Source organism: Drosophila persimilis, unplaced genomic scaffold (genome assembly GCF_003286085.1).
Source record: "Drosophila persimilis strain 14011-0111.01,24,50 unplaced genomic scaffold, DperRS2 tig00000732-arrow-arrow-pilon, whole genome shotgun sequence".
Classification (NCBI taxonomy): domain Eukaryota; kingdom Metazoa; phylum Arthropoda; class Insecta; order Diptera; family Drosophilidae; genus Drosophila; species Drosophila persimilis.
Window position 1 is genome coordinate 1,107,456 of NW_020825345.1, and position 23,983 is coordinate 1,131,438.

At 45.6% G+C, this 23,983-nt stretch overlaps 3 protein-coding genes across 5 annotated transcripts in view; 1 reads left to right on the forward strand and 2 right to left on the reverse strand.

Moving 5' to 3' along the window:
- Nucleotides 1-10,699, reverse strand: part of LOC6601233 (trichohyalin) — a 48,093-nt gene extending 37,394 nt beyond the window's left edge. For 2 of the 3 annotated variants that reach the window (XM_026992367.1, XM_026992365.1), the window contains exon 1: nucleotides 10,115-10,699. The gene's annotated coding sequence lies outside the window, so the exon portion shown is untranslated. Of the gene's footprint in view, nucleotides 1-441; nucleotides 473-10,114 lie in introns of all 3 variants that reach the window. The other variant, XM_026992366.1, reaches the window with a different exon arrangement.
- An 8,442-nt stretch (nucleotides 10,700-19,141) lies between these two features.
- LOC6601231 lies at nucleotides 19,142-21,678 on the reverse strand. Its single transcript, XM_026992405.1, has 3 exons — nucleotides 21,331-21,678; nucleotides 20,465-21,274; nucleotides 19,142-19,873 (listed from the first exon to the last, which is right to left on the reverse strand). The coding sequence occupies exons 1-3, from the start codon at nucleotides 21,574-21,576 to the stop codon at nucleotides 19,142-19,144; spliced, it is 1,788 nt and encodes a 595-aa protein (XP_026848206.1). The 5' UTR covers nucleotides 21,577-21,678.
- A 1,266-nt stretch (nucleotides 21,679-22,944) lies between these two features.
- On the forward strand, nucleotides 22,945-23,686 carry LOC6601230 (nuclear transcription factor Y subunit beta). The gene is made up of 2 exons (XM_026992407.1): nucleotides 22,945-22,959; nucleotides 23,018-23,686. Exons 1-2 carry the CDS (start codon nucleotides 22,945-22,947, stop codon nucleotides 23,684-23,686), a joined length of 684 nt encoding a protein of 227 aa, XP_026848208.1.
- The last annotated feature ends 297 nt before the right edge of the window (nucleotides 23,687-23,983 follow it).

Genomic DNA, 23,983 nt, shown 5'->3' on the forward strand with positions numbered 1-23,983 from the left:
CAAATTTGAAATTTATTTATTATGCACACGCCGTCGTTAAATTGAGAATATTTTATGCTCAGAGTTAATTTTTACTATTTCTATTTTTTTCGCGTTTTCGCATTTTTGCATTCGGCTTTTGGGTGTTTCAGTGTTTCAGTGATTCGGCATTGCGGCATTTATTTATTTTTATGAACGCTCTGCGATCGCATTTTGTTTTGCTTAATTGCGCGTGGCGTGGCGTGCACGCGGCGTATGCGTTATGTATGGCATTACACATACGCACTGGCGGACGGGGTGCAAAATCAACATGCATGAAAAAAAATTTGAAAATATTTCTGCCAAACGAACACAACATTTTTGCCGCTGTTTGTATATCGAATGGAATTGGATTTTTGTCTTATTTTTAGTTTAAGGAAGAAATTCTTGCCGGGTGGGAGAGAGTGGCGTTCAAATATTTACCAGTTCTGGCATTCAGAGGATGAGCGTTTACCTGCAATGAAAAGAGTAATTTAGCAATTTATTAAGAACGAAAGACAGCAGAAATTCTAGACATAAAACCTGGAAGGCATGGAAAAACTTAACCACATCATTAGAGCCTTCTGTCTTATCTCAAGGCTGCGGAAGTCCATCAGCTCCCACTCTCTCAAGACTTCACACTCCATGTGGGGCTCTCAATCTTCGCTAAAGACTTCACTCCATCAGCATCATGTTTGCTTGGCAATTTTTTCGCTGTCACATTTCCGCTAAACAAATTCAAATTAAGCGCATAAGAAGCATCATAAGAAGCGTCTGCTCCATGCCCCGTGCTCCGAGCTCCGTGCTGAAGACGGAGATCTTTGCGTGTTCCCCATTCTTGTTCTCACTTTGCAACTGCAACAAATGGCTTGTTGTCAGCCAGACAATGCTCGGCAAAATCTATGGCAGCGGGAACATTTTCTTGCACTGGATTAGCAATGCCGAGCAGCTAAACAAACAAGCGGACGGGCGGAGGGGCGGAGGGGCCGTGGGGGAAATGGCAAGGCAGCTGCTCAAAGAAAATGAAAACTAACAAAAATAAATGCACAACAAAAGCGACAAATGGGGGAGATTGCAGGGAGTGGGGAGTGTGTGTGTGAGACCGTAGCAGGATGGGGCACTACATAAATTTTTTTTTTTGTTCTTGCTCCGTGCACATATTTCAATCTTTTTTTTGCCTCCGCTCTGGCTTGCAACAATTTCGCATTTCCTTTCTGCCACGCCTCTACTTGAGAATGCTTCGTGAACTTTTTACACACACACACACACACTCACACTCACATACATATGCATGAAGCTATGTCAGGTGGTTGGGGGGTAGCATGTTGCAAGTGAAATTGCATTAAAAATGCCAATGCAGCCGCTGGCATTTGATGCAACCTTCTGTTGCCCCGACCACCTGCCCGTTTGTGCACCTGCCTCAGGCGGATGCTGGATTCAATTAGCTTTTCCCGCAGCGTGTGCGTAACATCACATTCGAAATTAAATATATTATAAATAATATTAAATTATTTAATGCACGAATTAGATGAAAATCAATTTCCCATTAAATTGCACAACAAATCATTGGCCAAAATTCTAATTGGGAGGAAAATAAAACAGGAACAAACAGGCCGCAAATATGAATTCCATTTGCTCCACACTCGGGGGGGGGGGGGGGAAATGAGGATCCTTGGATTGTTTGCAATTTGCATAAACAGCGGACAGGCTTTTGTGGCTGTTCTGTATGGCACCGCCACAGGCGGCAGGGGGTGGGGCGGCAGCAGGCACTGGAAAAGATTTATGTGCCTATGCGAGTGAAAAACCGGCGCCAATTTATGCCGGAAATTTTTCGCCACATTTTTGGTATTTTCATTGAAATTGAAAACATATTAAATGCACATTAATTTCGCCTGTCAAGTGGAGCCCCCATCGGACGAGGGCTTAGTCGGAGAGAGAAAGAAGTACAATTCTGGGAGTTGGAACATTATGTCGAGTGCGGGCGGAAATGTATTCAATATTGAATGGGTGCAAGCTCCAAGACATCGCTTGGCTGTATCTCCCATATGTATTCGTAAGCCATTTCATCACTGCTTATCCCACCATTTCCTGGTAATTAAATTGACCTTAAAGTTTCCTTTCTGATAAAAGCCCCTCAAAACGAAAGATAACATCTATATCTAGATACGACTTGAGACTGGAGGTCTTATCTTATCGCCAGACGGAAATGAGAACGCTACTTGGAACTCTATCTATATCTGTATCTGTATCTCTGGATGCTTATCAGGTTAACTGAGGTAGGTCCATTATGTTCATCAGCATTATCATCTTCATCGAGACCGTGTCAGCGCCATCTTCGCCATCTTAATTTGAGCATATTTACGGCCGTGTTCATTTGCTGACGCAATAGAATTTATAATGAGGCCCACCCCAGACGAATTACATCATTAATTCTGGGGGGAAGCCGAATTCATCAAGTGGCCAACATTAAATAAGCAAAGTTGATTAATTTTGTTCAGGTTTAAGACCGACTTTATGGCCACTTCCCTGCCACCAGATTGGGTTAATTAGAAAAATAGTTTGACACCGGGCAGGGCAGGGCAAACGTGTTTGGTGTGATTGTGTGATTAAATCAATGCGAAGCCCACCAAAAATGATATACTACCTCTGCAAGACCCAGAGAATGACAGCAGGGAGAGCTGGAAGGTAGAGGGCAGAAGGCTCAGACAGTCGCTGATTGAGCGGAAGAGAAACCGGCACTGGCGACAACTTTTTGGTGAACTTTTTGGGCTCTGGCTCTGACTCTGGCTCTGGCTCTGCCCCGTTCTGGGTCCCCAGACATTAATCCAACATGAAAGCCCATAAGGCAACAATGTGTTTCTGGGCTCTGTTTTCTTTAAGTTTTATCGCTGTTTATCGTTCGTTGGTCTGACCACATAATTTATTTGATTTCTTGAGCATTGAGCACGATCGCTTATGATAAGGGGACCGGGGGACCGGGCACCGTGCGATGGGTGAATGGGGAATGGGGAATGCTGGGTTCCAGGCAGTTCGCTCTATAGTTCTGTTTGTTTTTCTGGCAACATGATCTTGTATATTTCGCATTCCGAACGCATAATAAACTCGAAAGTTTTTTTTTCTCTTGCGGATTTTTCGACTGTTTTTGTTTGGTGGCACTTGAGACCTTGGCGTCCAACCTAATTGGCATTTCGAGCGTGTGGTTCCTTGCTGTCCCCCCACCTCCCCTCGAGACTCTACCCCTGGCGTCAACGCACCCAAAACATATTTTATATGGCTTCAACATATTGTTCTCGAGAACGATTTTTGCATGTCGAACCCGCTTTCTTTTCGGCTTGTGTCTGCGCAATTATAATGATGCCATATCTCACCGATTCGACTGCGGTGTGGGGGAAGCCATAAAAACAGATTTTATGTTCGCAATTTGAAAGTTTTTCGATTTGTTATGGGCCCTGACTGGGTTTTAATGCTCTTCAAAGGTGTGCGAACGAGCCGTGCCGAGCCGTGTCGAGTCGAGCCGATTATGATGTAATTCACACCAAGTCGAGGCCCCCGAGCTTCAGGTAATTCCAAGTTATGCAAATTTTGGTTCGAAATGTGGGTAGGAAGTTCGTAGTAAATTCTTAGGGATATGGTCATCGATTCAGCAGTCTAGTCATCTCCCACAGTGTAGTATCTGGGGATAATCTTTCAAGGATGATCCGATATACCGATATACATTTCTCAAATTATCCCCCCACTCATTTCTCTCTGTGTAACTATTCCGTGAAATGTATTTTTGAGCTCTTCTCTGGAACAATTCTTGAAAATTACACAAATCATGCAAACCCATTTGCTGTTACAACATAATTTCACGACTTTGGACTTTGCTCCCTTACTGTAAAAGAGATAAAAAAAAAAAGAGACAGACAGACAGAAACACTTCCCGAAATGACACTTCAGTTTAATGAACCGCCAATTCGCGACAGTCTGAACATAACCGAAGAGAACCGTGCTGGGCAGAACAGAACAGAACAGAACTGAACGGAGGAGACGTTGACTCGTCGAAAAATCTAAGCAGAACTCAAATGCCAAAGTCAGCGAAATCCAACGCCCGAAGAAGATATATTGTATGCTATATGCTACAGTGCTAAAATCCGTGGTAATTCCCAGGGCATGTGCGGGGGTCGGGACTCCGCTTAACTGCCGCATAATTAAGAGTAAAAACCGCAGAAAAGAAAACAATTTGCCGCTCGATGGAAATTGTCAAGCGGTGCCCAAGTGTGGAGAGAGAGGGGGGCCGGTCTGAGGTCAGTTTGTTGCTGCTGCGGTTATTTGGTTAGGAGAGTTTCCCCAGCTAACTGCTAAACTGTCGGCATGTGCGTGTGCCACCGTGCCACAAGATGCTGCAGTGCAGCTTTATTAAAGAGAATCCGCTTTCAATCGGAGCCCACAGAGCAAAACCAAAGCCCCCAAATCGGTAGGGGCCCATCAAAAGCGCAGCTGGAAAGCCAAACATCGACTTAATTAGGGTTATGCCTTTTCTGCAGCTTCAAAAGGAAAATATTTAATGGAATAATAAAAGGAAAACTCCTGCTGCTGCTGCTGCTGCTCCTGCTGTAGCAGTGGCTGTGGCTGCTACTGGCTGTGTTTGAACAAAGTCTGAGCAACGGGGCGTATGCGCAATGCCGCCGCCTACAGCCCACACAAAAAGCTGAAAGAGTAAAATTTTTACCGCCGGCTCGCCTTAGAATAGGCCTTGGGTCAAGGACGCTGTCCTGTCATCCCACCGGTGCCCTTCCACCCGTATTAAAAACACGGGAAATAAAGCTGGAGCCCTCAAGCCGGGGCAGGCCAAATGCCAACAGCAAATAGATTGCCAGCTAGATTGCTGGCGATTTATAAAAATACACGACACACAGAAGTGGAATATAGAATGTGGATGATAGAATATGTGCACAACATTCTGAGCAGTCGCTGCTCTGCTTCGATGCTGTTCAATCAACGAAATTAAACCTATCGACGACGTCGTCTGGGCATCATTTCCCCGCTAATGTCAACAATTTATAATGCATCGACATGACAGGCGTCGGCGTCAGCTCCGGCAAGCGCCAATGTCTATACTCATCGCCTCATCATCTGGCCAAGCCAATCCAATCCTCAATCCCCAGTCCCCAATCCAGTCTCTTAGAGATCCCCCCACACCGCCGGTAGAGCTCATTGCAATCTTAATGGCAGGCCGTTTGTTTTCAAATTGATTTTCATTACAATATATGGCCTATAATTTGCCACAAAATAAATATTCAAATTTGAGAGGCTCTCATGTAATGGCGGCATTAAAAATTCATAACGAATGGATGATCGTCGTGAAGTGAGATAAATGAAGGTAAAGACTGGCCCAGGCCAAAGAGGAAGCAGGGGAGATAACTTCGCTGGCTCACAGTTTCCACAAAACGGGTTCTATTTTCGAAATATCAAATCGCAAATTCTCACACAATTAACAAGCTTTTAAAAATTAATTTAATCAACATTTGTATTCAAAAAAATCGTTCGAGTTTTGACCATTTCATGGAAACTAACGTCACGGAGTATGTCTATGGGTGAAACCTAACCTTTCCTTGGTTCCACAAAAAACTAATTATGGAAATAATTAGTTTTTTTTTTAACCCGGTGCGGGTTGTACCGAACGAATCATTTGATTTCTTAAAATACTTTATTTTTCCCGGGCTGAAATAAAAAGTCAAGTGGAAAGCATAAAAATACGCAAATTCCAGGCGATTTCAAGAGATTCCTTTTAGCCATAACAATCTCATAAGTGGGCCGCCCTGGCACTGGGCGGCCAAGGGAGGGGTTGAGCTGGAGGGTGGATGAGGGCTGAGCCCGTCTGGGCTGGGAAGACTATGTTTTTTTATGTCTAACCGTTGACCGCTAATCTAATCGGGTCTTATCTGTTTGCACCAGTCTGTAGAATGAACAGCGTGCAGGAATGTGGCTCAACTTTGTTGGAAAATAAGTTTCAAAACGATCTCCGAGCGGGTGAAAGCGGAAGGTGAGGTGTGGCACGGTGGGAGAGGAGAGGAGTCGCCCGACTCTCATGCAATTAGCGGAAATTGCAAATTAATAATCATGTCTCGTGTGGATAACAAGGACACACGACACCCACTTAATGGAAGGTGGGAAAGGGCAAGCGGAGGCAGAGGCAGAGGCAGAGAGGGGGATGTGCAAAGAGAGTGGGTGGGGCGGGTTATTTGCGGTACAAAAACCATAACAATTTGCCAGCGTATGAAAAATGTATGCGGGGCAAACTTTAAATTCATTACACACATGCAAACAGTGGGGCAGTGGAAGGGAAACAGCCATGCAGGGCGAGAGGGAGACACCTTGCGAAAGGGCGAGTTAGATGGAGGAGAAAGTTATAGAGAGAGGGAGAGCAGGAGAGCGGTAAAGGTAGTGGTAATGGTAATGGCATGGCGACAACTTTACGTCACGGCACACACGAACTCTGGACATTGGGGCAGGGTCGAAAGGCTGGGTCTGAGACCCTGCCCCAACCACAGGCACACATATGCAGGGCGTGTGTGTGTAGGTGTGTGGGTTGGCGTGCCCATTCGCACTTTCAATAGAATCTCCTTGCCAGATAAAGAGAGATACGACCCGGCCTCCGCCGCCCCCTTCGAGCCTCTTCAGTTGGTAATTTCGAAAAGAATTTTCGTGCCTCGCTTCTATTTACGCTTTTATCTTTGTGGCACATTTACCCCACCCCACACCACCCCACCCCACACCCCTTAAATGCTGCCTCTTTTTATACAATTTGTATTTCTTCATTTCAACGAGTATTTGTGCTGGCTTTGGCTTCTGCTTCAGCTTCGGCTCCTCTTCTTCATTACAACTGTGTGTGTGTGTGTGTGTGTGATTCTGCACGTGTGTCCGTGTTCGTGTTTGTGTTAACCTTGGCCAAAAGCATTAAAACCGTGCCAAGTGTCCTCCTGCCAGAAGAAGGAAGGAGAGCAGCCCAAAGCCGGAGCTGGACAACAGGACATTTATTGGGGCCTGCTTTTGGTCTCGTCCTCCCCTCATCGCAGGAGAACTCTCTCTCTTTCTGACTCATTTAAAATTCGGCAAAGTATCCAAGTGTGAAAGAGCTTCAGTGGATACGTGTATATGTGTGTGTGTGTGTGTGTGGCTGCAAATCTACTCAAAATGCAAGGTGTTATAAGGATAAGGTAAGGCAGTACCTGAGGGCGAAGAGGTGCTTATGTTTCAGTTCCGTTTATAGCCAAAAATTGGGGATATCGTCAGATCTTCTCCTGCTTCTTCTTGGTCTCTCACATCCCACTCTACCTGCAGCATATTTTTTTGCTTTCTCCGTGTCCCCCATTCTCCCGCTCTCACAATTTCTTCTGCCGTTTGTACACATACAATATGTATTTTCTTCTGCTTCTAATTCAGATTCGTCGACTCCTGCTACTTCGTTCATCCTGTATCTTTCCGCCTCATCTTCCGCTTCTCTTCATATTTATCCTGCCTCTCCCTTTTCTGCTCCTACATCTCCCTCTATCTTTTTGCTTATCTCACAGAACTGTTGCATTTTTTATGCCATTTTATTTCATTTTTATTTTTATGCTTTTGCCAAAATGCTTTTTTCCTTCCCTCTTTTTTTTTGTGTATGTGTCATTTTTTTTCTGTCTCGCATTCTCACATCCCCTCACACACACACATAGAAGTTTATCATTTTGTCTTTCTGCCTCTGCCTTCATTTGGTTTTATGCTCACGAAAAGAGCATTATGCGCTTCTACGGAGGCTTGGGAGATCTTTGCCGCAGAGGAGGGCTGTAGCAGAAATATTTGCATAAGAAATGTTTAATTAATTTTGCAGATATTTTTTCGAAAGTTCAGATAAGATAAGATGCAAAAGACTCTCAACATGGATTTTTATAGCTCTTGAATTTATTTGAATTATTTGAGATCTCACATCAAACTCATCAACACTCAAACCCGTTTCATTCGAATATTCCAGGGTAGCCCCCAGTGCGACTAACCCTCTCGACTAATCCACTCCACTCCCCGCCTTTTCGGGCCGGCACAGAATCGGCTTTTGTGCTCTCTGGCTAATGTCTATTTTCTTGTATTTCGGGTTCGGTTTCGGTTTCGTTTTCGTTTTCTGCATTTCGGCATTTTTATGATATTCCTCCTGAATGCATGGCCCTTCCCCTTCCCCTTCCCCTTCCCCGTCCCCTCCCTTTCGCTCCGTTGTTTTCCTTTTTTTTGTATCATGCTTCTTTTTTTGGGAGGGATACAAGTATCTTTTCCTTTTTACTGAATAAAGAAATGTATTTTTAGTGGTTTCTGCTAAATGTCTAAAAATATGCGCCATGTCGAGCACCTGAATGGAGTGGATCCGAATGGGAGGGAGGGTCAGAGGCGGACCAGAGGCGAGTGGACAGATTCAGGGTCCATTCGGTTTGCTTTTTGGGATACCCTTGACGAGGGTATTTTGATTTTGAAAAGAAAGCTAAGAAAATGCATCGTTTCGATGGGAAAGATCAGTGAGAACAACTCGTTTCTTCATAACTATGAACGGATAAAACTTGGAATACAATAGCTCTCTATCTTCCTTCAGAACTCACGTAGATTTAGACGAATCCCAAGACTCAGTTCTAGACGTATTAGAATGGGGTAAGGGTATCACAAGCTACGACCCTCTAAATCCGGCATTCCTATCGTGTTTTATTTATGACCCTCGAAAAAGCGCTTCGTGCATTTGGCTAAAATCTCTCGCTCCGCGGCGGAGGAGCCTGCCTCCGTTGAAGGTCACTTCGAGACTTGGAACTGGCCGCTCGCTGCCTGCCCCATCTTTCCTCAACTCCCCTCCCCCTCCCCCTCCCCAACCGAACATAGCCCGCAACAACAAATCGATTTTAACGATTATACTTTTCTGTCGTGGATGTTGTCGGTTTAGTCACACTCAGTCACTCATTCATTCACTCATTCAGAGTGGCGGCTTATGAATATGAAATGCAATCGCACGGCCGGCGAAAAAAAGCGCGACTTGTGATTGACAAAAGTGTGGCAAGGACATTTAGCGAGCACCCCAGCAATACACCGGTGACGCTGCCACATTAACGTTAATTGATGGCCGAAAGCGTAAGCCAGAGTTGGACAGAGCTTAGCCCTCCTTCTCCTTCGCCGGCTGTTGTGTCATCTGTGCGGACGCTCCTCTTCCATCCCATTCGCTTTGACTCTGCCCCACTGACAGCTCATTAATAATCGGATTTGGCCCTATGAAGAGCATGTCCCCATGTCCTTTGGCACTGCCCTTTGTGTTGACGAGCTAATCTACTACATAAATCTACAGTTTTGTTAACAATCCCAACAAAAAGCAGAGCAGAGCGGCACCAGGACCAGCAGCAAGGGAGGCAGTAAAAAACATCGCAGCAGCACAGACAGCAGAGACAGCAACCAAGTGGCAATCAAAGGGTCACCATTGATAGGGGATTGGGTGGGGCAACAGCATTGGGGCAGGTCCCAGCACTTAATTAGAATTTTGCCTGCCGAATGGAATGGACTACAACGCGAACTCGAACTGGCATTATCGACCAGAGAAAGGAATAATTTATGCATCAAAGCAGCAAAGGAAATGAGCAAACAAAGAAATCTCTAGGCATTAAGAACATTTTACCATTACAGATCTAAGGGAAATGTAGAGGGTGGAGAAGTGTGCCAACACTCCAGGGATCTACCCCTAAGATATTGGAAAAACACCTCGAAAAATATTTTAAGATCACTGAAGAGACAAGACTCTGAAGATTAAACATTGAATAAGATATCTTTCACTTTTGAACTCGTTTGAATTTTTAACTTAATTAAATGTTAAATGTTCTCAAGAAACTCCAGGATCACAGATGAATACTATTCATTTGGTACAAATTTCAATTAAAATAAGTTTAGTATTTCAACTTCTTTAAACCATAATTGATTGCAGAATAATTGTTCTATTTGATCAGCAACTACATCATTTCTGTTTGGCTTTCACTTGGGCACACACTCCAAAAAAAAAACACATTAGTATTATTATACGCGTGGAGGAGAGCACTCTCAGTTTCCAAAGATGTCGCATACTAGCTCACACCGACAAACTCACCTTCGATGATTCGGTCCTCAAGCTCCCAAGTGTGCAAACAATTTCAAATGCAAATACGCAGAATGCTCCGTCTTTGCTCGTCTTGGCTTTGCTTATTTGGGCCTGCCTTTCTCACTACTTCCACATTCAAAGACCTCAATAGACCGTTGGCCAAAAAAAAATGCTTTTGCCGCAACGTCGACTCTGCGGACGACTCTCTGGCCGACTGACTGACTGACTGACTGACTGTTTAGAGTGACTTTCTGGGCGAGACAATTCGCGGGCCCACGGCAAATATTGAAACTTGATATTTACTATATTTTTTGGCTAAATCAAGCCAATTAGCACGGATTGGCTGGAAGCGGGGGAAATTGGCTTCCTCAAGGCGGGAAGATGGGTAGCCGGCACGAGTGAAATTTTCACCTGCACTTTTGCCAAGACACTCACACTCCTCAGTGGAGGGCACAATGGAGGATGGGAGGGAGTGCACTTGTTGTTTGTTCGGTTAGTAGAAGTTTCGTTTTTGGCCAATTGTATTTCTAACGGAAATTCGGTGAGGAGTTTTCTTAGAAGCTCTGTTCGTTTTGGAAACGCGCGCGTTCTCCACGAGGGTAAAATCGCGACTAACCGTTGGCAACCGATGGCAAAACTTGCAAGCGCCAAAGCGCCAAGCGCCAAGCGGCCGGCACAACGTGGAGCCCCCTTACTCTCTCTCTCTCTCCCTCTCTCTGTCCCTCCCTCTCTCTCCCTCTCTCTCGCTGTCTCTGTGCTGTTTGTGATGATGATGCTGCCGGAAAGAGAGCGTAAACATCTGGCTCTGGCTCTGCTGGGGCTCTATCTCTCTCTCTCTCCCTCTCTGTGCAAATTGCCGGCTCGAGAGCCAGTCACATGTTTTCACAGCAGCATGTTGCAGCAACAAATTGTTTCTCGTTGTTTGGCGCGTGTTTCAAACTGTTTTTCAAATTGGAGTTTTTCTTGCGAATCTCCGACGTTTCACTATTTAATTGGCTAATTTATTGACTTTGTTTTGTTTAAGTTTTGTTTTATGTTTTGCACTGCTCTGCTTATTTATAAATACATTTAAATTTATGGCCACTGATTTTTTTGCATGAGATCAGAGATCGGGTCTCTGGCCTACTTAATTTATGGCCCCCCAGCGGGTGCGCCCTGTCTCCTCGTCGCGTCTTCAACTAAAAATTTATGTTTCAAATAACAAATTTTCATGCCACAGATAATCATTCCATGTGTTGTCGTTTGTGTGCGTGTGTGTGTGTGTGTGTGCGTGTTGCTCAACACAGAAAATGTTGCCAGCAGAATTGTTTACTTTTTTGCGGCTTAGTCAACGAAAAATGGTCCAAAGAAAGCAACAGAAAAGCATCAGAATATCTTGACCACATTCAATGCAAACAAATGACGCAATCCACAACGTCTGCTGGCCATATTTTTTATAAACATTTACGTGGAGCACACACGCACACATCCCAGCCCACAGATTAATCACCCCTTAGTCGTCTCTTTTAATTTATCCAAATGTATCAGTAGTTTTTCCAAAAAACTTTTCTGAATAGCCGAGTTAAATCGAAATAAAAGCAAGTTCAAGTGTGACCAACAACTCGAATGTTTACAGCAGGACTTTAGCTGTAAATCGAGAGCTTTCAAGCTTCGAGAAACTTGTTGCTCGGTAGGGAGCCGATAAAATATAACGATAATACGTTCCAAGTGCAGGCAAAAACAAAAGCTGCAAAAAAGTATGGCAGAAACAACACCGAATTTTCATTGCTTGTGCGCGCCTGACCCATTTCCCCTTTCCCCCAGTCCCCCTCACCGTACCTCCCGTACCCTCATTCCGATTTATTGACAGAGACATTGAAGTGCCCGAAGCAAAGGGGCAACAACACAGCGTGAGGAAAGTGGTTTTAGCAGTTTATTATTTAATATGTTGCACTTTTCAGTGGGATAAACAATTGTGAATGTTGTTTACAGTGGAAGTGGCTCCATTGGCATACATTGTGTGGAGAATGAAATTCGGGAATAAATTGAGGAAATAAGCGGGCCATTCCATGAACAAATTATAAACAAAGGCGAATGATTATACAAATTATTTGAAGGGGGCAATCACTTTGCACTTGCAGATATGCTGCAAAAATAAAACCAATCCAAACCATTGAGAATGTATGGAATTTATAAAACAGTTAATACACGCACAGGGTGGATCCATGCGGGCTAAAAATAAAGATGACATCCGAATGGAAATAGAATCCCACTGCCCACAGCCAGTGGCCAGTGCCCAGTGACCAGGGGCCAGGGGCCCACCATCTGCTCTGGACATTGGCATTGAGTGGGTGGCGCCTCGCTGGCAACATCTGGGCCAGAGTCTGGCACGCAGCAATTTTTGCATAAACATCGGCATTACATGATGTACGTATCCACAGTTCTCCAAACAATCACCAGAGCCGAACAGACCCGAGCAGACCCCAGTTAACACCCTAAACATACGAATCAAAATGATCTACTTTAATGGGAGAAGGTCAATCGTTTCGTTCGGGCAATGATTTATGCTGGCCCATCAAAAGGGCAGACCCATTAATTCTATTCTTCGATCGCACTCTGCACTTGACTCTGGTGCGAGTTTGCGCAACATCGCATCGTCGTGGCAGCCGTATCAAACATAATGTCTCGCATTCTTGTAATTTATGGCAATTTAAAGATTTTGTTCAGCTGCCGAATAGGCGGGGAATCCCAGTGGAGCTCCATTTATAGCACGACATTGACCCAGCAAGAGGGCAAGCCCTGGCACGTGGTATCTCGCCATGTAAATGATTAAAAATAACTTAAATTTGGGGTGATATCAGCAATAGAAAGCTCTTCAAATTTGGATAAATATCCCTGTAAGATCATGGCTGTTGAAAGATTAATTGTTGGCATCTTTCAGATATGAAAAACTATTATAGTTCGACTTAAACTTTCGACAAGTCTTGTACAAATGATGCCAGACAAATGATTGCAGCCTGCCCGCCTGCCCCTCTGTTACACTCGCCACATGTGGCCAAATGATATCTATTTTTCGCACATTCTAGCTATATCCACACAAAACGCAACATGTGTCAGTGCCACGACTGCGTCTGGCTATGCTCCACTAATAAGAGCACAATGTTGGATCAAAATAAATGCTATATTTTCGTACAGAAGGAAACAACAGAACAGTCCCGAAATCGATCATAAAATACAAACATCTGTACCTACCCATACACATACATGCGAATGAACATGTCGAGTACACGAGATGGAAATGAAATGGAATACTTGCAAATTTGCACTTGTTTCCCGGAGAATGTTCAGACATGCCAGGGATCGCATCGAGTGCGTGTTGATTCGCTTTATTTGCGAACTAGTTAAGGTCCGGCTGGGGGCTCGTTTACCAGGAATTGGAGGCCACCACCACACCGTTGAGTCACGTCACTCGACTTGCAGTGCATTACTCACTATGCAAATCTGGGAGTGTGAGTGGAGAGGGATTGATGATGAATACTCCTGCCGAAAACCAGTCATCTAACGTGTTTGCAATTATGCAAATACCCGAACAACAAGCCCAGAGGCACACCACAGACCCAGGCGCTCGCAGGAAAATAGCCAACGATGATAACCAAGTTTGGGATACTTTCAATAATAAATTTCAATTAAAAAATATTTGATAAGCCTTGGCAGAACGAGCGAACCACCCAGCGCGCTGGCCAGGCCAGGCCATGCCATGCCAGGCCGTCTCCTCGACCATCGAGCATCGAGCATCGAGCATCGAACGTCACTTAATTGCTTTTCGTTGTTGTGCCGCGATTGGCGCTAATTGAAGACAACTTGTTGAGTGTTTTGGCCAGAAGTGATGGTGGTCAGTGGTCAGTGGTCAGTGGTCAGTACCCTGCCACAGCAGACTGCAACCTGCCACTGGCGGTGCAGAAACTTTGTCATTGATGATTAGTCCGTGCGGTGCGTGTGGCACCGCCGCTTAAGGCCACCAATCAAGAATTATGCGTTCTCTCTTGGCCAACAGTCCAAGAGCAGTGTGGGGGGGGGAGAGATGATGCGGGTCTAGAAGGGGTGCCTGCCCGAGTGTCTGGCAGTGTCACTTCCACTTTGTGGATTTTCCTGTTCACTCTGCACTAATCGATTTTCAATATCTTTATGCTCGAACGGCAAACAAATTGTTTCTAGCCACTGGCCGTGCTTTTTCTGTGGTCTCATGAATATTCAAAATATTTAAATACTTATTACAAAACAGCCATTGATAAATGGTCTTTTAAATGTACATAGCCCAAAGTGCGGTATATATGTATATACAGTGTACATATGTACTTATGTACTTGTATGATTACGCGATTAATTAGTTTTACTCGTATTATTCACTTTATTTTGCATTCCACACAAATATTTCCAGCTATAAATTTACGAATTGACCCAAATATTCATACACGAAATTGAGATATTCCAATTGCTGTCACTTAACATCAAGTTCAAGTTCAATTAGGGAGCATCATTTGCTTCCAGAGAGAGAGAGATTCGAGTACTGTACTTTAGCAGGGAAGCTCCCCGAAAGTTACAAGTTCTATGACTCAATATGAAGTGAGAAATCACAGCCATCTGAATCATCAGATAGAACCAGTAGCCTGTAAGTCTTTTTTCTTATCGATATGCATATAAGTACGTATTCGTATTCGTATTCATAATCTATTCGCTCATTGCTGATTCACCTGTAAATTTTCAACGGCATATGGCCCAATCGTATCTATCGGGCATGACTAATCCGGGCAATACTCGTATGTTTAGGATGTGTTTTCATCTCCCCATCTTTATTGCTGGAAACTATCACTCTACATATATTGTGTGGGGCCCATATTTCATGCACAATTTGCAGAGCCAATGACAGATACGGACCATAAACCTTTCCCCAGGCATATAATCCATCCATCCATCCGTCCATCCGTCCATTCATACATACGAGTATATCCATTCAAATGATAAATGATGAATATTCCGCTTGCTTTGGCTGATTAATCAATTTTTGTCTAATTCGCAGAAACGTGGCCATGGCTCAATGGTAAGTAATTGCATAGAAATTGATCAAAATTGTTTCGCTTTGGGAATTGCAAATAACACGTATACGCATCGTACATATGTGGCATGGCCATTAACCCTGCCCCCTCTCCCTCCCCCTTGTAACCCTGTTCAGCAAAGAGTGAAATTCAATTTGTCATTTCACTGCTAATTTTATTTGGCTCTAAGCGCAGCTTTGATGGAAAACGCATTTAAACTGCAGACACGAGCCACAACTAACCCCTCCTGCCACGGCCCATGCTTTCATTTCCATTTTTGGACATCATACAAGTACTTCCAGTCCCCTCTCCCTTCCTACCCATAATCTCAAACGACACGTTTGGGTATGCTATTTGGGGAGGTACGAACTAGCCCTTTGTTTACTAATTTCCAAGTCACGATCCTCAGGTGCTCTCCGGTTTGCCGATGTGGTATACAGGTCTCTCAGGGAAGTACAGATCGAAGTAAAACTCTGCCTAAATTCTGCCTAAAAATAAAATGCTAACTGATCTTTTTTCCATAGATTGTTTCCCAATAGATCCATCACTATGGATGGACTGCGAAATATAGTGGCCATGTCCTATCTATCCACTATCAGCATCGCCAGGATGTCGGCACATGTCGCTGGACAGGAAGCTGGAAGAAAGGGGGCATCCTAAGCAACTGCGGATCGGCAGAGTTCACCACACGAGTACCTTACGGTATGCCTATTAATTATTATTAAAAAATGAACAAGTATAAACCTTAAAGTTTGTCATCACAGATTTCATTCTTCATTTCCTTAGGGGGGCAGGGAGCATCAGCAACCAAATAGAAACGAAACATGTGGCATGCTCGTAGCTAATCTCTGCCACTGCCACTGCTTCGGCCTGTGTCTCGCCCTCCCCTCGCAATCATGTGCCGATACAAAGAGTGAAATTTAATTTGCGAAAAATGCTTGCACTTACGAAATTCCGTTTGGCTTTAAAGCGGCTTTAATGTTATGCAAAACGCATTTGAGCTGCGGACACGAACCACGACGAGACCATCCATGTCAATGACAACACACTTTGTGGGTGCCTGCCACTGCACCAGTGCCTTTGTGGCAACAATTACAACCACAAGAAGTAAAGCGGAATTCGGCCAGAGCCACCTCAAGCTCTTCCCATCTCAGACTGTTGCAAGCGGCGTCGCCGTCGCCATCGCCATCGCCATCGCCAATTCCTATGCATATTTAATTTTACGAGTACGAGTACAAGTACGAGTATACGAGTATAGTATGCTTTTGCTTCCCATGTTTGCTTTATGGAAATTTGAGATTTTGCCCAAACTGGAACTGCAACTGGAAAATTGAAAATTCAAAATTCAAAATGGAAAATGGCCAATGAAAACACACACGCGCATTTCTGTTCTGTTTCTGTATCTCGTCGTGGATACTTTTTGGACTTTGAGTATGCCAATACATATTTTATGCAAATTACGCAAAGTACAGATACTGGCAGAGAGGAATGTGACAGAGAGTCGGGCAGAGACCAAGCCGGAGAATTCTTCTTCTGGGGACAAAGTTCAATTGTTTCAAATTGGAGCGCAAAAGAAAACAAAAACAAAAAATTTGCCTGCGGGCAAGAAGTATCGTAAATGAAAGAAGAATTGCAGACTGAGGATTGGGTAAGGCTTCCTTCCATCAATCATAACCATCAATCAGAAGCGACCAACTTTGAAGTTGGCGGCATGCGGCATGCGGCAAGCGCAATTTTGTGGTCCATTTCAATTAGAACACAGCTACAAACAGGCCACAAAATGTGGCAAACATTGCACATCTCTGTACATACATATATATACACACGAGGTCGAACGACTATTGGCTTGAAAGCAAACATTTCTCATATGAAATTGAACCCATTTCCCTGGTGATTAACGAACGCTGATCTCATGAAAAAAAGTACTCGAAAATGTGGCTTTGCATCAAATTTTAAACGAGTACGGTAGATCCCCTGCAACTGATGTCACTGGGCCACTTTCGTTGAAATGGTCATAAGAGCACTATTAATAAAGTGCAGCTGCAATGGGGGAAAAATGCATAAACCACAATAAAAAGTCAAGTGCAACAGAGCGGAGCATGGGGGAATGCCAGGCGGAAGTCTTAGGCGAATCATCTCTTTGATTGATCGAATACGTTGCGATCTAATTTAATTTTTTGCACAATTTCCCAATTTATTTATAGAAATTACAGCATTCTTTGAGCAACAATAGAATCAAGCATCATGTGATTTGTGTAATCGAATTGTATCATAACCATACTCGTAATACTGATGTGGTGTACCTTCGATATGGCGTGTTAAGAAGAGCTCTGGAATAACTTTTCATCGCTTACGACTATAGATCGATACACTATCCAAGTTTAAAGTTAATACCTACCTAAGCTCTGTGGATCCGAGTGTGACCCAGCCGAAATCTTGAGAGTACAAATTTTTATTCCGTGCCAAAATACTCGAATGCCTTGCAGTCTGAAGACTCGTTAACGAGCAGACAAACAGATTCTGGCATGCTTGGTGGAAACCGAGCTATTTTTGAACTCAGACAGACCAGAAACCAAACACTGGGGGGAGAACCACAAAAGTTCACTTCAAAATGGAAGCCCCATAAGTGACAGCTCCGTGGAGTTTGGGCGGCGGAGAGAGTCTTTGAGATGACAGCAATGTTATAGTTATTCTTCTGTGAGATTAACATTCCGTCAGCACTCGCAGAAGCTATCATATGTGTGACATTGGCTGCAAGATGATATGTGACATGTGTATGCTGTCCAAAATTGAACATCAATTTCACGACAATTTCACACGTATTTAGAAGCTGTCAGATGTGTCAGAGTCGCGTCATTTGTCTCATTAAGGCATTATTTCCGCCTGCCGCAGCAGCCACACAAACTCTCACTTGACACTGTTCTCCAGTGAATGGGAGAGAGGGGGCCACGCCACGCCACGCCACGCGACGCGAGTGGAGGCATCGTTTGGCAAATGCCATTCAACATTCAATCGCTCGCGAATGACATCATGGGGCGGCGGGGATCATTGTGCATATGAGGCGCCGGATCGCGTTCAATGACGCTGTCTCCATTAATCACAATCGTTCTACTAGACAAGGAGACAACGAGGGAGACCTGGAGACGCTCTCATACTATCATCAATTGCAATCCACCCACACAGAGGCACTCGACAGAAGAGTCTAGGAATGATATACGAGCAAGACTTTCAATTTTACATAACACGTTATATTATTTTTTTCCCGATGTCGGCGACTGAGTGATGTGGAGGCGAAGAAGTCAATCAGTTGGCCAGACGAGTGCTGACAATCGATTAGATTGCGGATCAATTACACGCAGAGATTATGTTTCAGGGAAGCATCTTCCGCTACATCAAAATCCTGGTGCTTGACCTCCCTGAAACCTAGGTGCTCTTAGGATTTTTCACAATCCTAGAAGATCAAAGGATCTTTGTTTTTGAATCATACAATAGAATCGCCTAAAAGATGTATCTGAAGAAGTAGGATTCTGTGTAGTATTCTTCCTAGCCGCAACCCCGTGTGCACACGGGGCAGCATCAAACCTACAAGATAGTTTACATTCGACATCAACACAATTTTTGGGGCACACTTTTGGGGCTTGATTGTAAAATGTATGTATAAGTCGTGTAGAATATGATAAGATATTATTAAAACTAGCATCGTTTGTATGGTTAGCACATTTTTATTTAAAAAAAAAAGGAGTCCGACAGACCCCTGGAGTGACCCCGCCAAGGGGGTCCAATGGACGCCAGACGATGCAATTTGTCAAATTTTGAGTCGAATGCGATAAATTAGATCGGATGTAGATTTTTGCAGATTTTTATTTTTAGGGCACTTTTGAAGGTCCAAAACTCAACCAAATAAATCCATAAATACATTAACATTTCGGATTAAATAGGACAAGAAAATCGCGCAAATGATTGCCTACTCAATCTTAACCTTAACGGTGAGGGACCGGTTGCCTCTCTGGGTGATGCGGCGGACCAAGTCGTAGGGCATGATCAGGGTGGAAGGACTGCGGTAGATGGTGCGCATGTCCTGGGGCGCCCGTATATCGTAGGCCCGAGCAGTACGCACCATCAGGCTGTCCGCCACATAGGCGCACGTGGCCTCAACGGAAAGCGTTCCAACAACACGAACGTTGGTGGGCTTGAAGGTGCAAAGCCAAATGAGCAGGAACTGCAGCGTGTCGTCCTCCGGACAGGCATCGCTGGTCGGGCTCTTGGAAGTAGACACATCACAAGAATGCATGCGGGCAGTCATGACGAGAACGGGCAGCACGTCGCGCATTTTCCCTCGCGGAGGATCGATGATCATGTCTCTGACAAAGTATACCATGTGGCACGTGGGCATATTCTTCTTCGCGAGCCTCGGATCCAGGTGGAAGGTCTTGGTCTGCCCCAAATCGATCCGCTCCAACATCACGTTTTGATGATCGTACAGCACGTGAGTGCTGAAGTCCGATATGACGCACCGTTCCTGGCACTCAACGCTTATGGGACAGTTTATGGGTTCCTTGCAGATCTGTAGCGTCTGGGGTTTCTCTCTGGGACTCGCAAACGGATTAATAGGATGTTCATTGGCCTTGAAGCTGTTGGTGTCTGGCCGAGCAGCTTTATGCACTTTCTCCGCTGGCGGAGATCTTATGTATAGATTCTGCATCGACGTATCATCTTCATTATCTGTTTCCTTATTATCCTTGAGTGCTCTCTCATGTTTCTGGTCTCTATGTGAGCGATGATCCTTAGTTTCACTCTGGTCTCTATGTGAGCGATGATCCTTAGCTTCACTCTGGTCTCTATGTGAGCGATGATCCTTAGTTTCCCTCTGGTCTCTATGTGAGCGATGATCCTTAGTTTCACTCTGGTCTCTATGTGAGCGATGATCCTTAGTTTCACTCTGGTCTCTATGTGAGCGATGATCCTTAGTTTCACTCTGGGCTCTATGTGAACAATGATCCTTAGTTTCACTCTGGTCTCCATGTGAGCGATTATCCCTAGTTTCACTCTGGTCTCCATGTGAGCGACTATCCCTAGTTTCACTCTGGTCTCTATGTGAGCGATGATCCTTAGTTTCACTCTGGTCTCCATGTGAGCGATTATCCCTAGTTTCACTCTGATCTTTCTCCGCTTGCATAGATGCTATGTATTGACTCTGCATAGACCAATTGTCTTCGTTGTCTGTTTCCTTACGATCCATGAGTGCACGCTTTTCTTTTCGGTATTTTTTTGAACGATGTTCCCTTACTCCATCATGATCTTTTAGTGAGCGACTATCCCCTACTCCACCCTGATCTTTTCGTGAGCGAGGATCGTTCTCTCCACTCCTATATTTGTGGGTGCCTTGTACCTTAGTTTCCGTCTTCCCATCTTTTAGTGAGCGATAATCTGTGTCGCTTTCCCTATCCTTGACTCCACTCTGCTCCTCGAGGGCCTGCAGTAGAAAGTTTGCCTGGTCTTCCATGTTCTTGTCCCTTCGCTCCGGAGACCACTTACCGAAAACCGTGTTCAGGTTCTCGCGGCCCCACCACGAGCTTTCGCAGGCCAAAGCGCTATCAGCCTCCCGTTGCCACTCCGAGATCTCTTCCTGCTGCTTCTGCTTCTCCAGGGCCGCCATCTCCATGCGAAGCTTTGTGGTTTTGTCCTCGAGACGACGTCCAATGGTGACTAGCTCCTCCAGTCGCTTCTTTTTTTGCTTCATTTCGCACTGCAGATGGGGTAATGCTGGGGGAATGCGACGGGCACTGGCGTGGTCCACTCCAACCGACCTGCACGTGGAGCTATGGTAATCTGGTCTTGTCTCCGGTTGGCGCCGATAGAGCACCGTTAGTTCCTCGACCTTGTGGGAGCTAACTGAATCGGTGTCAGAGGATGTGTTCAGAATGTTTTTTATGACCTTATCGAACTGCGTATCGGTTTCGCTGAAACCAACAGACGACTCTTCTGCTTCTTTTTCCTGATGGCCAATCATCTCCCGGGACGCTGGCGGCGCCATAACAATCACGAATGGGTTGTCGATCTCTAGAGCTCTCGTTTGGACCCCCGCGTCCTGCGATTTCTGGCAAAGTAAATTGGACTTTAGGCGGCAGCCGAACAGCCTCGGAACACACTCACCTGCAACGGCATTTTCCCCACATTTTCTGCAGCAGCCCATAGAATTTTCCACATCAATGATCCTCGTAGAGGGCCTTCAAAGTTCACGAGATTGACAAAGAAGGTGACCAACTGGCATTCACTACAATAGTTCGAGACCCCGTAAAGTTCCATCTCTTCGGAGTTTCTCTTCCGGCGCCGGAACTCGTATTCCGGCTCAGTGCTCAGTGCAATCTTCCTGTGGTCGCATATAGAACAGCTGAACATACTGACTACTGGTTTATAAATCAGACAAAAACGTATCCACCAATTCGCGAAAATAAAAATATAAAGTTTCGGGAATGTGAGTAGTGAAGCATCGACTGGTGTGAATATGTAGTCTGTATCCAGGAATGGCTATAAGTGCGGGTACCGACTGAGTTTTTCCACCTCGAAAACTAGATTGATTGAAACGAACATTGGATTCCCCCAGTAGAGTGTTTTTAGGGAAAAGCAAGGATTTCCATAACATTTGGGGAGCATTTTTACGTTTGGGCCCCCCGATCAGGCTCTTCCTCAGCTGCTGCTGCTGCTGTTGCTGTTGCTGTTGCTGCTGCTGCTGCTGCTTCTGTTGCTGTTGCTGCTGCTGTTGCTGCTGCTGCTGTTGCTGCTGCTGCTGTTACTGCTGCTGTTGCTGCTGTTGCTGCTGCTGCTTCTGTTGCTGCTGCTGCTGCTGTTGCTGCTGCTGCTGTTGCTGCTGCTGCTGTTACTGCTGCTGTTGCTGCTGCTGCTGTTGCTGCTGCTGCTGCTGCTGTTGCTGCTGCTGCTGTTGCTGTTGCTTCTGTTACTGCTGCTGCCGTTGCTGTTGCTGCTGCTGCTGTTGCTGTTGCTGTTGCTGCTGCTGTTGCTGTTGCTGTTGCTGCTGCTGTTGCTGCTTCTGTTGCTGCTGCTGTTGCTGCTGCTGCTGCTGTTGCTGCTGCTGCTGTTGCTGCTGCTGCTGCTGTTGCTGCTGTTGCTGCTGCTGTTGACCGTGAATTCTCTCAGGGAAGGCCAAGCCCCCAGAGAGATAAAGTGTGCAAAAGAGACTTCAATGGGAACCTTGGGCAACTACTCCACACCCCATTGCTGGAGCCATGCTCCAGTTTATACGCCTCGAGAGACGAAGATTTGAAGCGCAATTCAGATTGTCAAACGCCCCGTCAAGTGGCACCTGTCCGCGTCCAATGGAGGGAGGGAGGTAGGGAAAAAGATGCCAAAAGCAGCTTAAACCAAGTCCAATTGAAGCATCACTTTGGCTTGGATCGGATCGGATGGGATTGGTTTTGGTTTTGGTTTGGTTGGGTTTGGTTTGGTTTGGTATTGCTTGGCGATGGCCAGTGGCGATGATTCAGCTCAATATTCCAACCATCGATTACTCAAAGATTCGAATGTTTGTGTTTGCTGGACTGTTGTTTGATAAGATGCGCGAAATTCGACGACAAATCAACGATCGAATAGGCAAATAACGGAACCAGGCTTTTAGCCAAATATTTGACGTTAAACGTTAAACGTTCAACGTTAGGCCCCACCGAAGGTCTCATGCGACGGTATATATAGCTTCACTTCCACCTGGTCCAACATCAGACGCTTAGCAACCAACAGACAAACACCAGCAAGATGGTAAGTGAACGGGTTGTAGTCGCCGTCCTTCCAAATGGGAATGTAATTACGATGTACTTGCGTCCCGCAGAGATCCCTCTGCCTGACGATCGCCCTGTGCCTGGCCTGCCTGGCCGCCGCGGATGTCTCCCATTTGCCCAGCAGCTACTTGCCGCCACCAAAGCCGGAGCACGCCGTCTCGATGAGCATTGAGCAGCAGGAGCTGCGGGAGCTGCCCGAGCAGGTGGAGTACATGCGGGAGAACGAGCAGGGAGTGATGGAAGCCATGCCCAGCAGCCTGCTGACACCACCCGCTCCATTGGAGACCGAGCAAATGGATGCCATGCTCTCCTCCCGCTATCTGCCGCCAGCCCAGGCCCAGGTCCAGATGGAGCAGCTCTCAGAGCCGTTGATGATGCAGCAGCCCCAGATGGAGATGATGGCTCCCGAGCAACAGCCAGAGCAGCCACAGGTTGCCAGCCGCTACCTACCCCCTGCACCAGCATCGGAACAGCCCCAGCAGCTCACCTACCAGCAGTACCAGGAGCAGATGCAGATGCAGGAACAGCAACAGCAGCAGCAGCAGCAGCAGCAGGAGCAGCAGCCCCAGATGCTGGACGAGCAGATGCCCTACTACATGGATGTGCAGCAGCCAATGGCACCCACGGACGCCGAGGCAGAGCCAGAGCCAGCCCACGAGCTCCGCCCCGATGGCTACCACTACAAACAGGCCGAGGAGGAGCTGCGTCTGAGGCATTAGGTCATGGCATGCCACGACCAGCCTACAGCCTACAGCCAACAGCCAACAGCCCGTGACTCAATCACGGGATGACGGCATCGAGCGGCTTGCGTCATCCGCTTGTTGTTACATTTTTAGCATAGTTCTTATATATTTGATTAAATTTCGACTTGGAAGAGAATGCCCGTTTGTTTCGGCTAGAAGTGAAGGGGTGTTGGCAATCAGGTAACCAAAAGGATAGATTTCGCATAAATAATTGATTATTTGTACAGAACGGAGGTGCTAGGAATCTCGTGATTCTTTCGTATGAATCCAAAA

Excerpts from the sequence above, each read along its gene's own strand:
- LOC6601231 (XM_026992405.1), bottom strand. The coding sequence starts at position 21,576 with ATGTTCAGCTGTTCTATATGCGACCACAGGAAGATTGCACTGAGCACT. Across the intron at positions 21,275-21,330 it reads TGGGGAAAATGCCGTTGCAG|AAATCGCAGGACGCGGGGGT; the intron begins GTGAGTGTGTTC and ends TTACTTTGCCAG. Across the intron at positions 19,874-20,464 it reads CACTAAAAGATCATGATGGA|AATCTATACATAAGATCTCC; the intron begins GTAAGGGAACAT and ends ACGTCGATGCAG.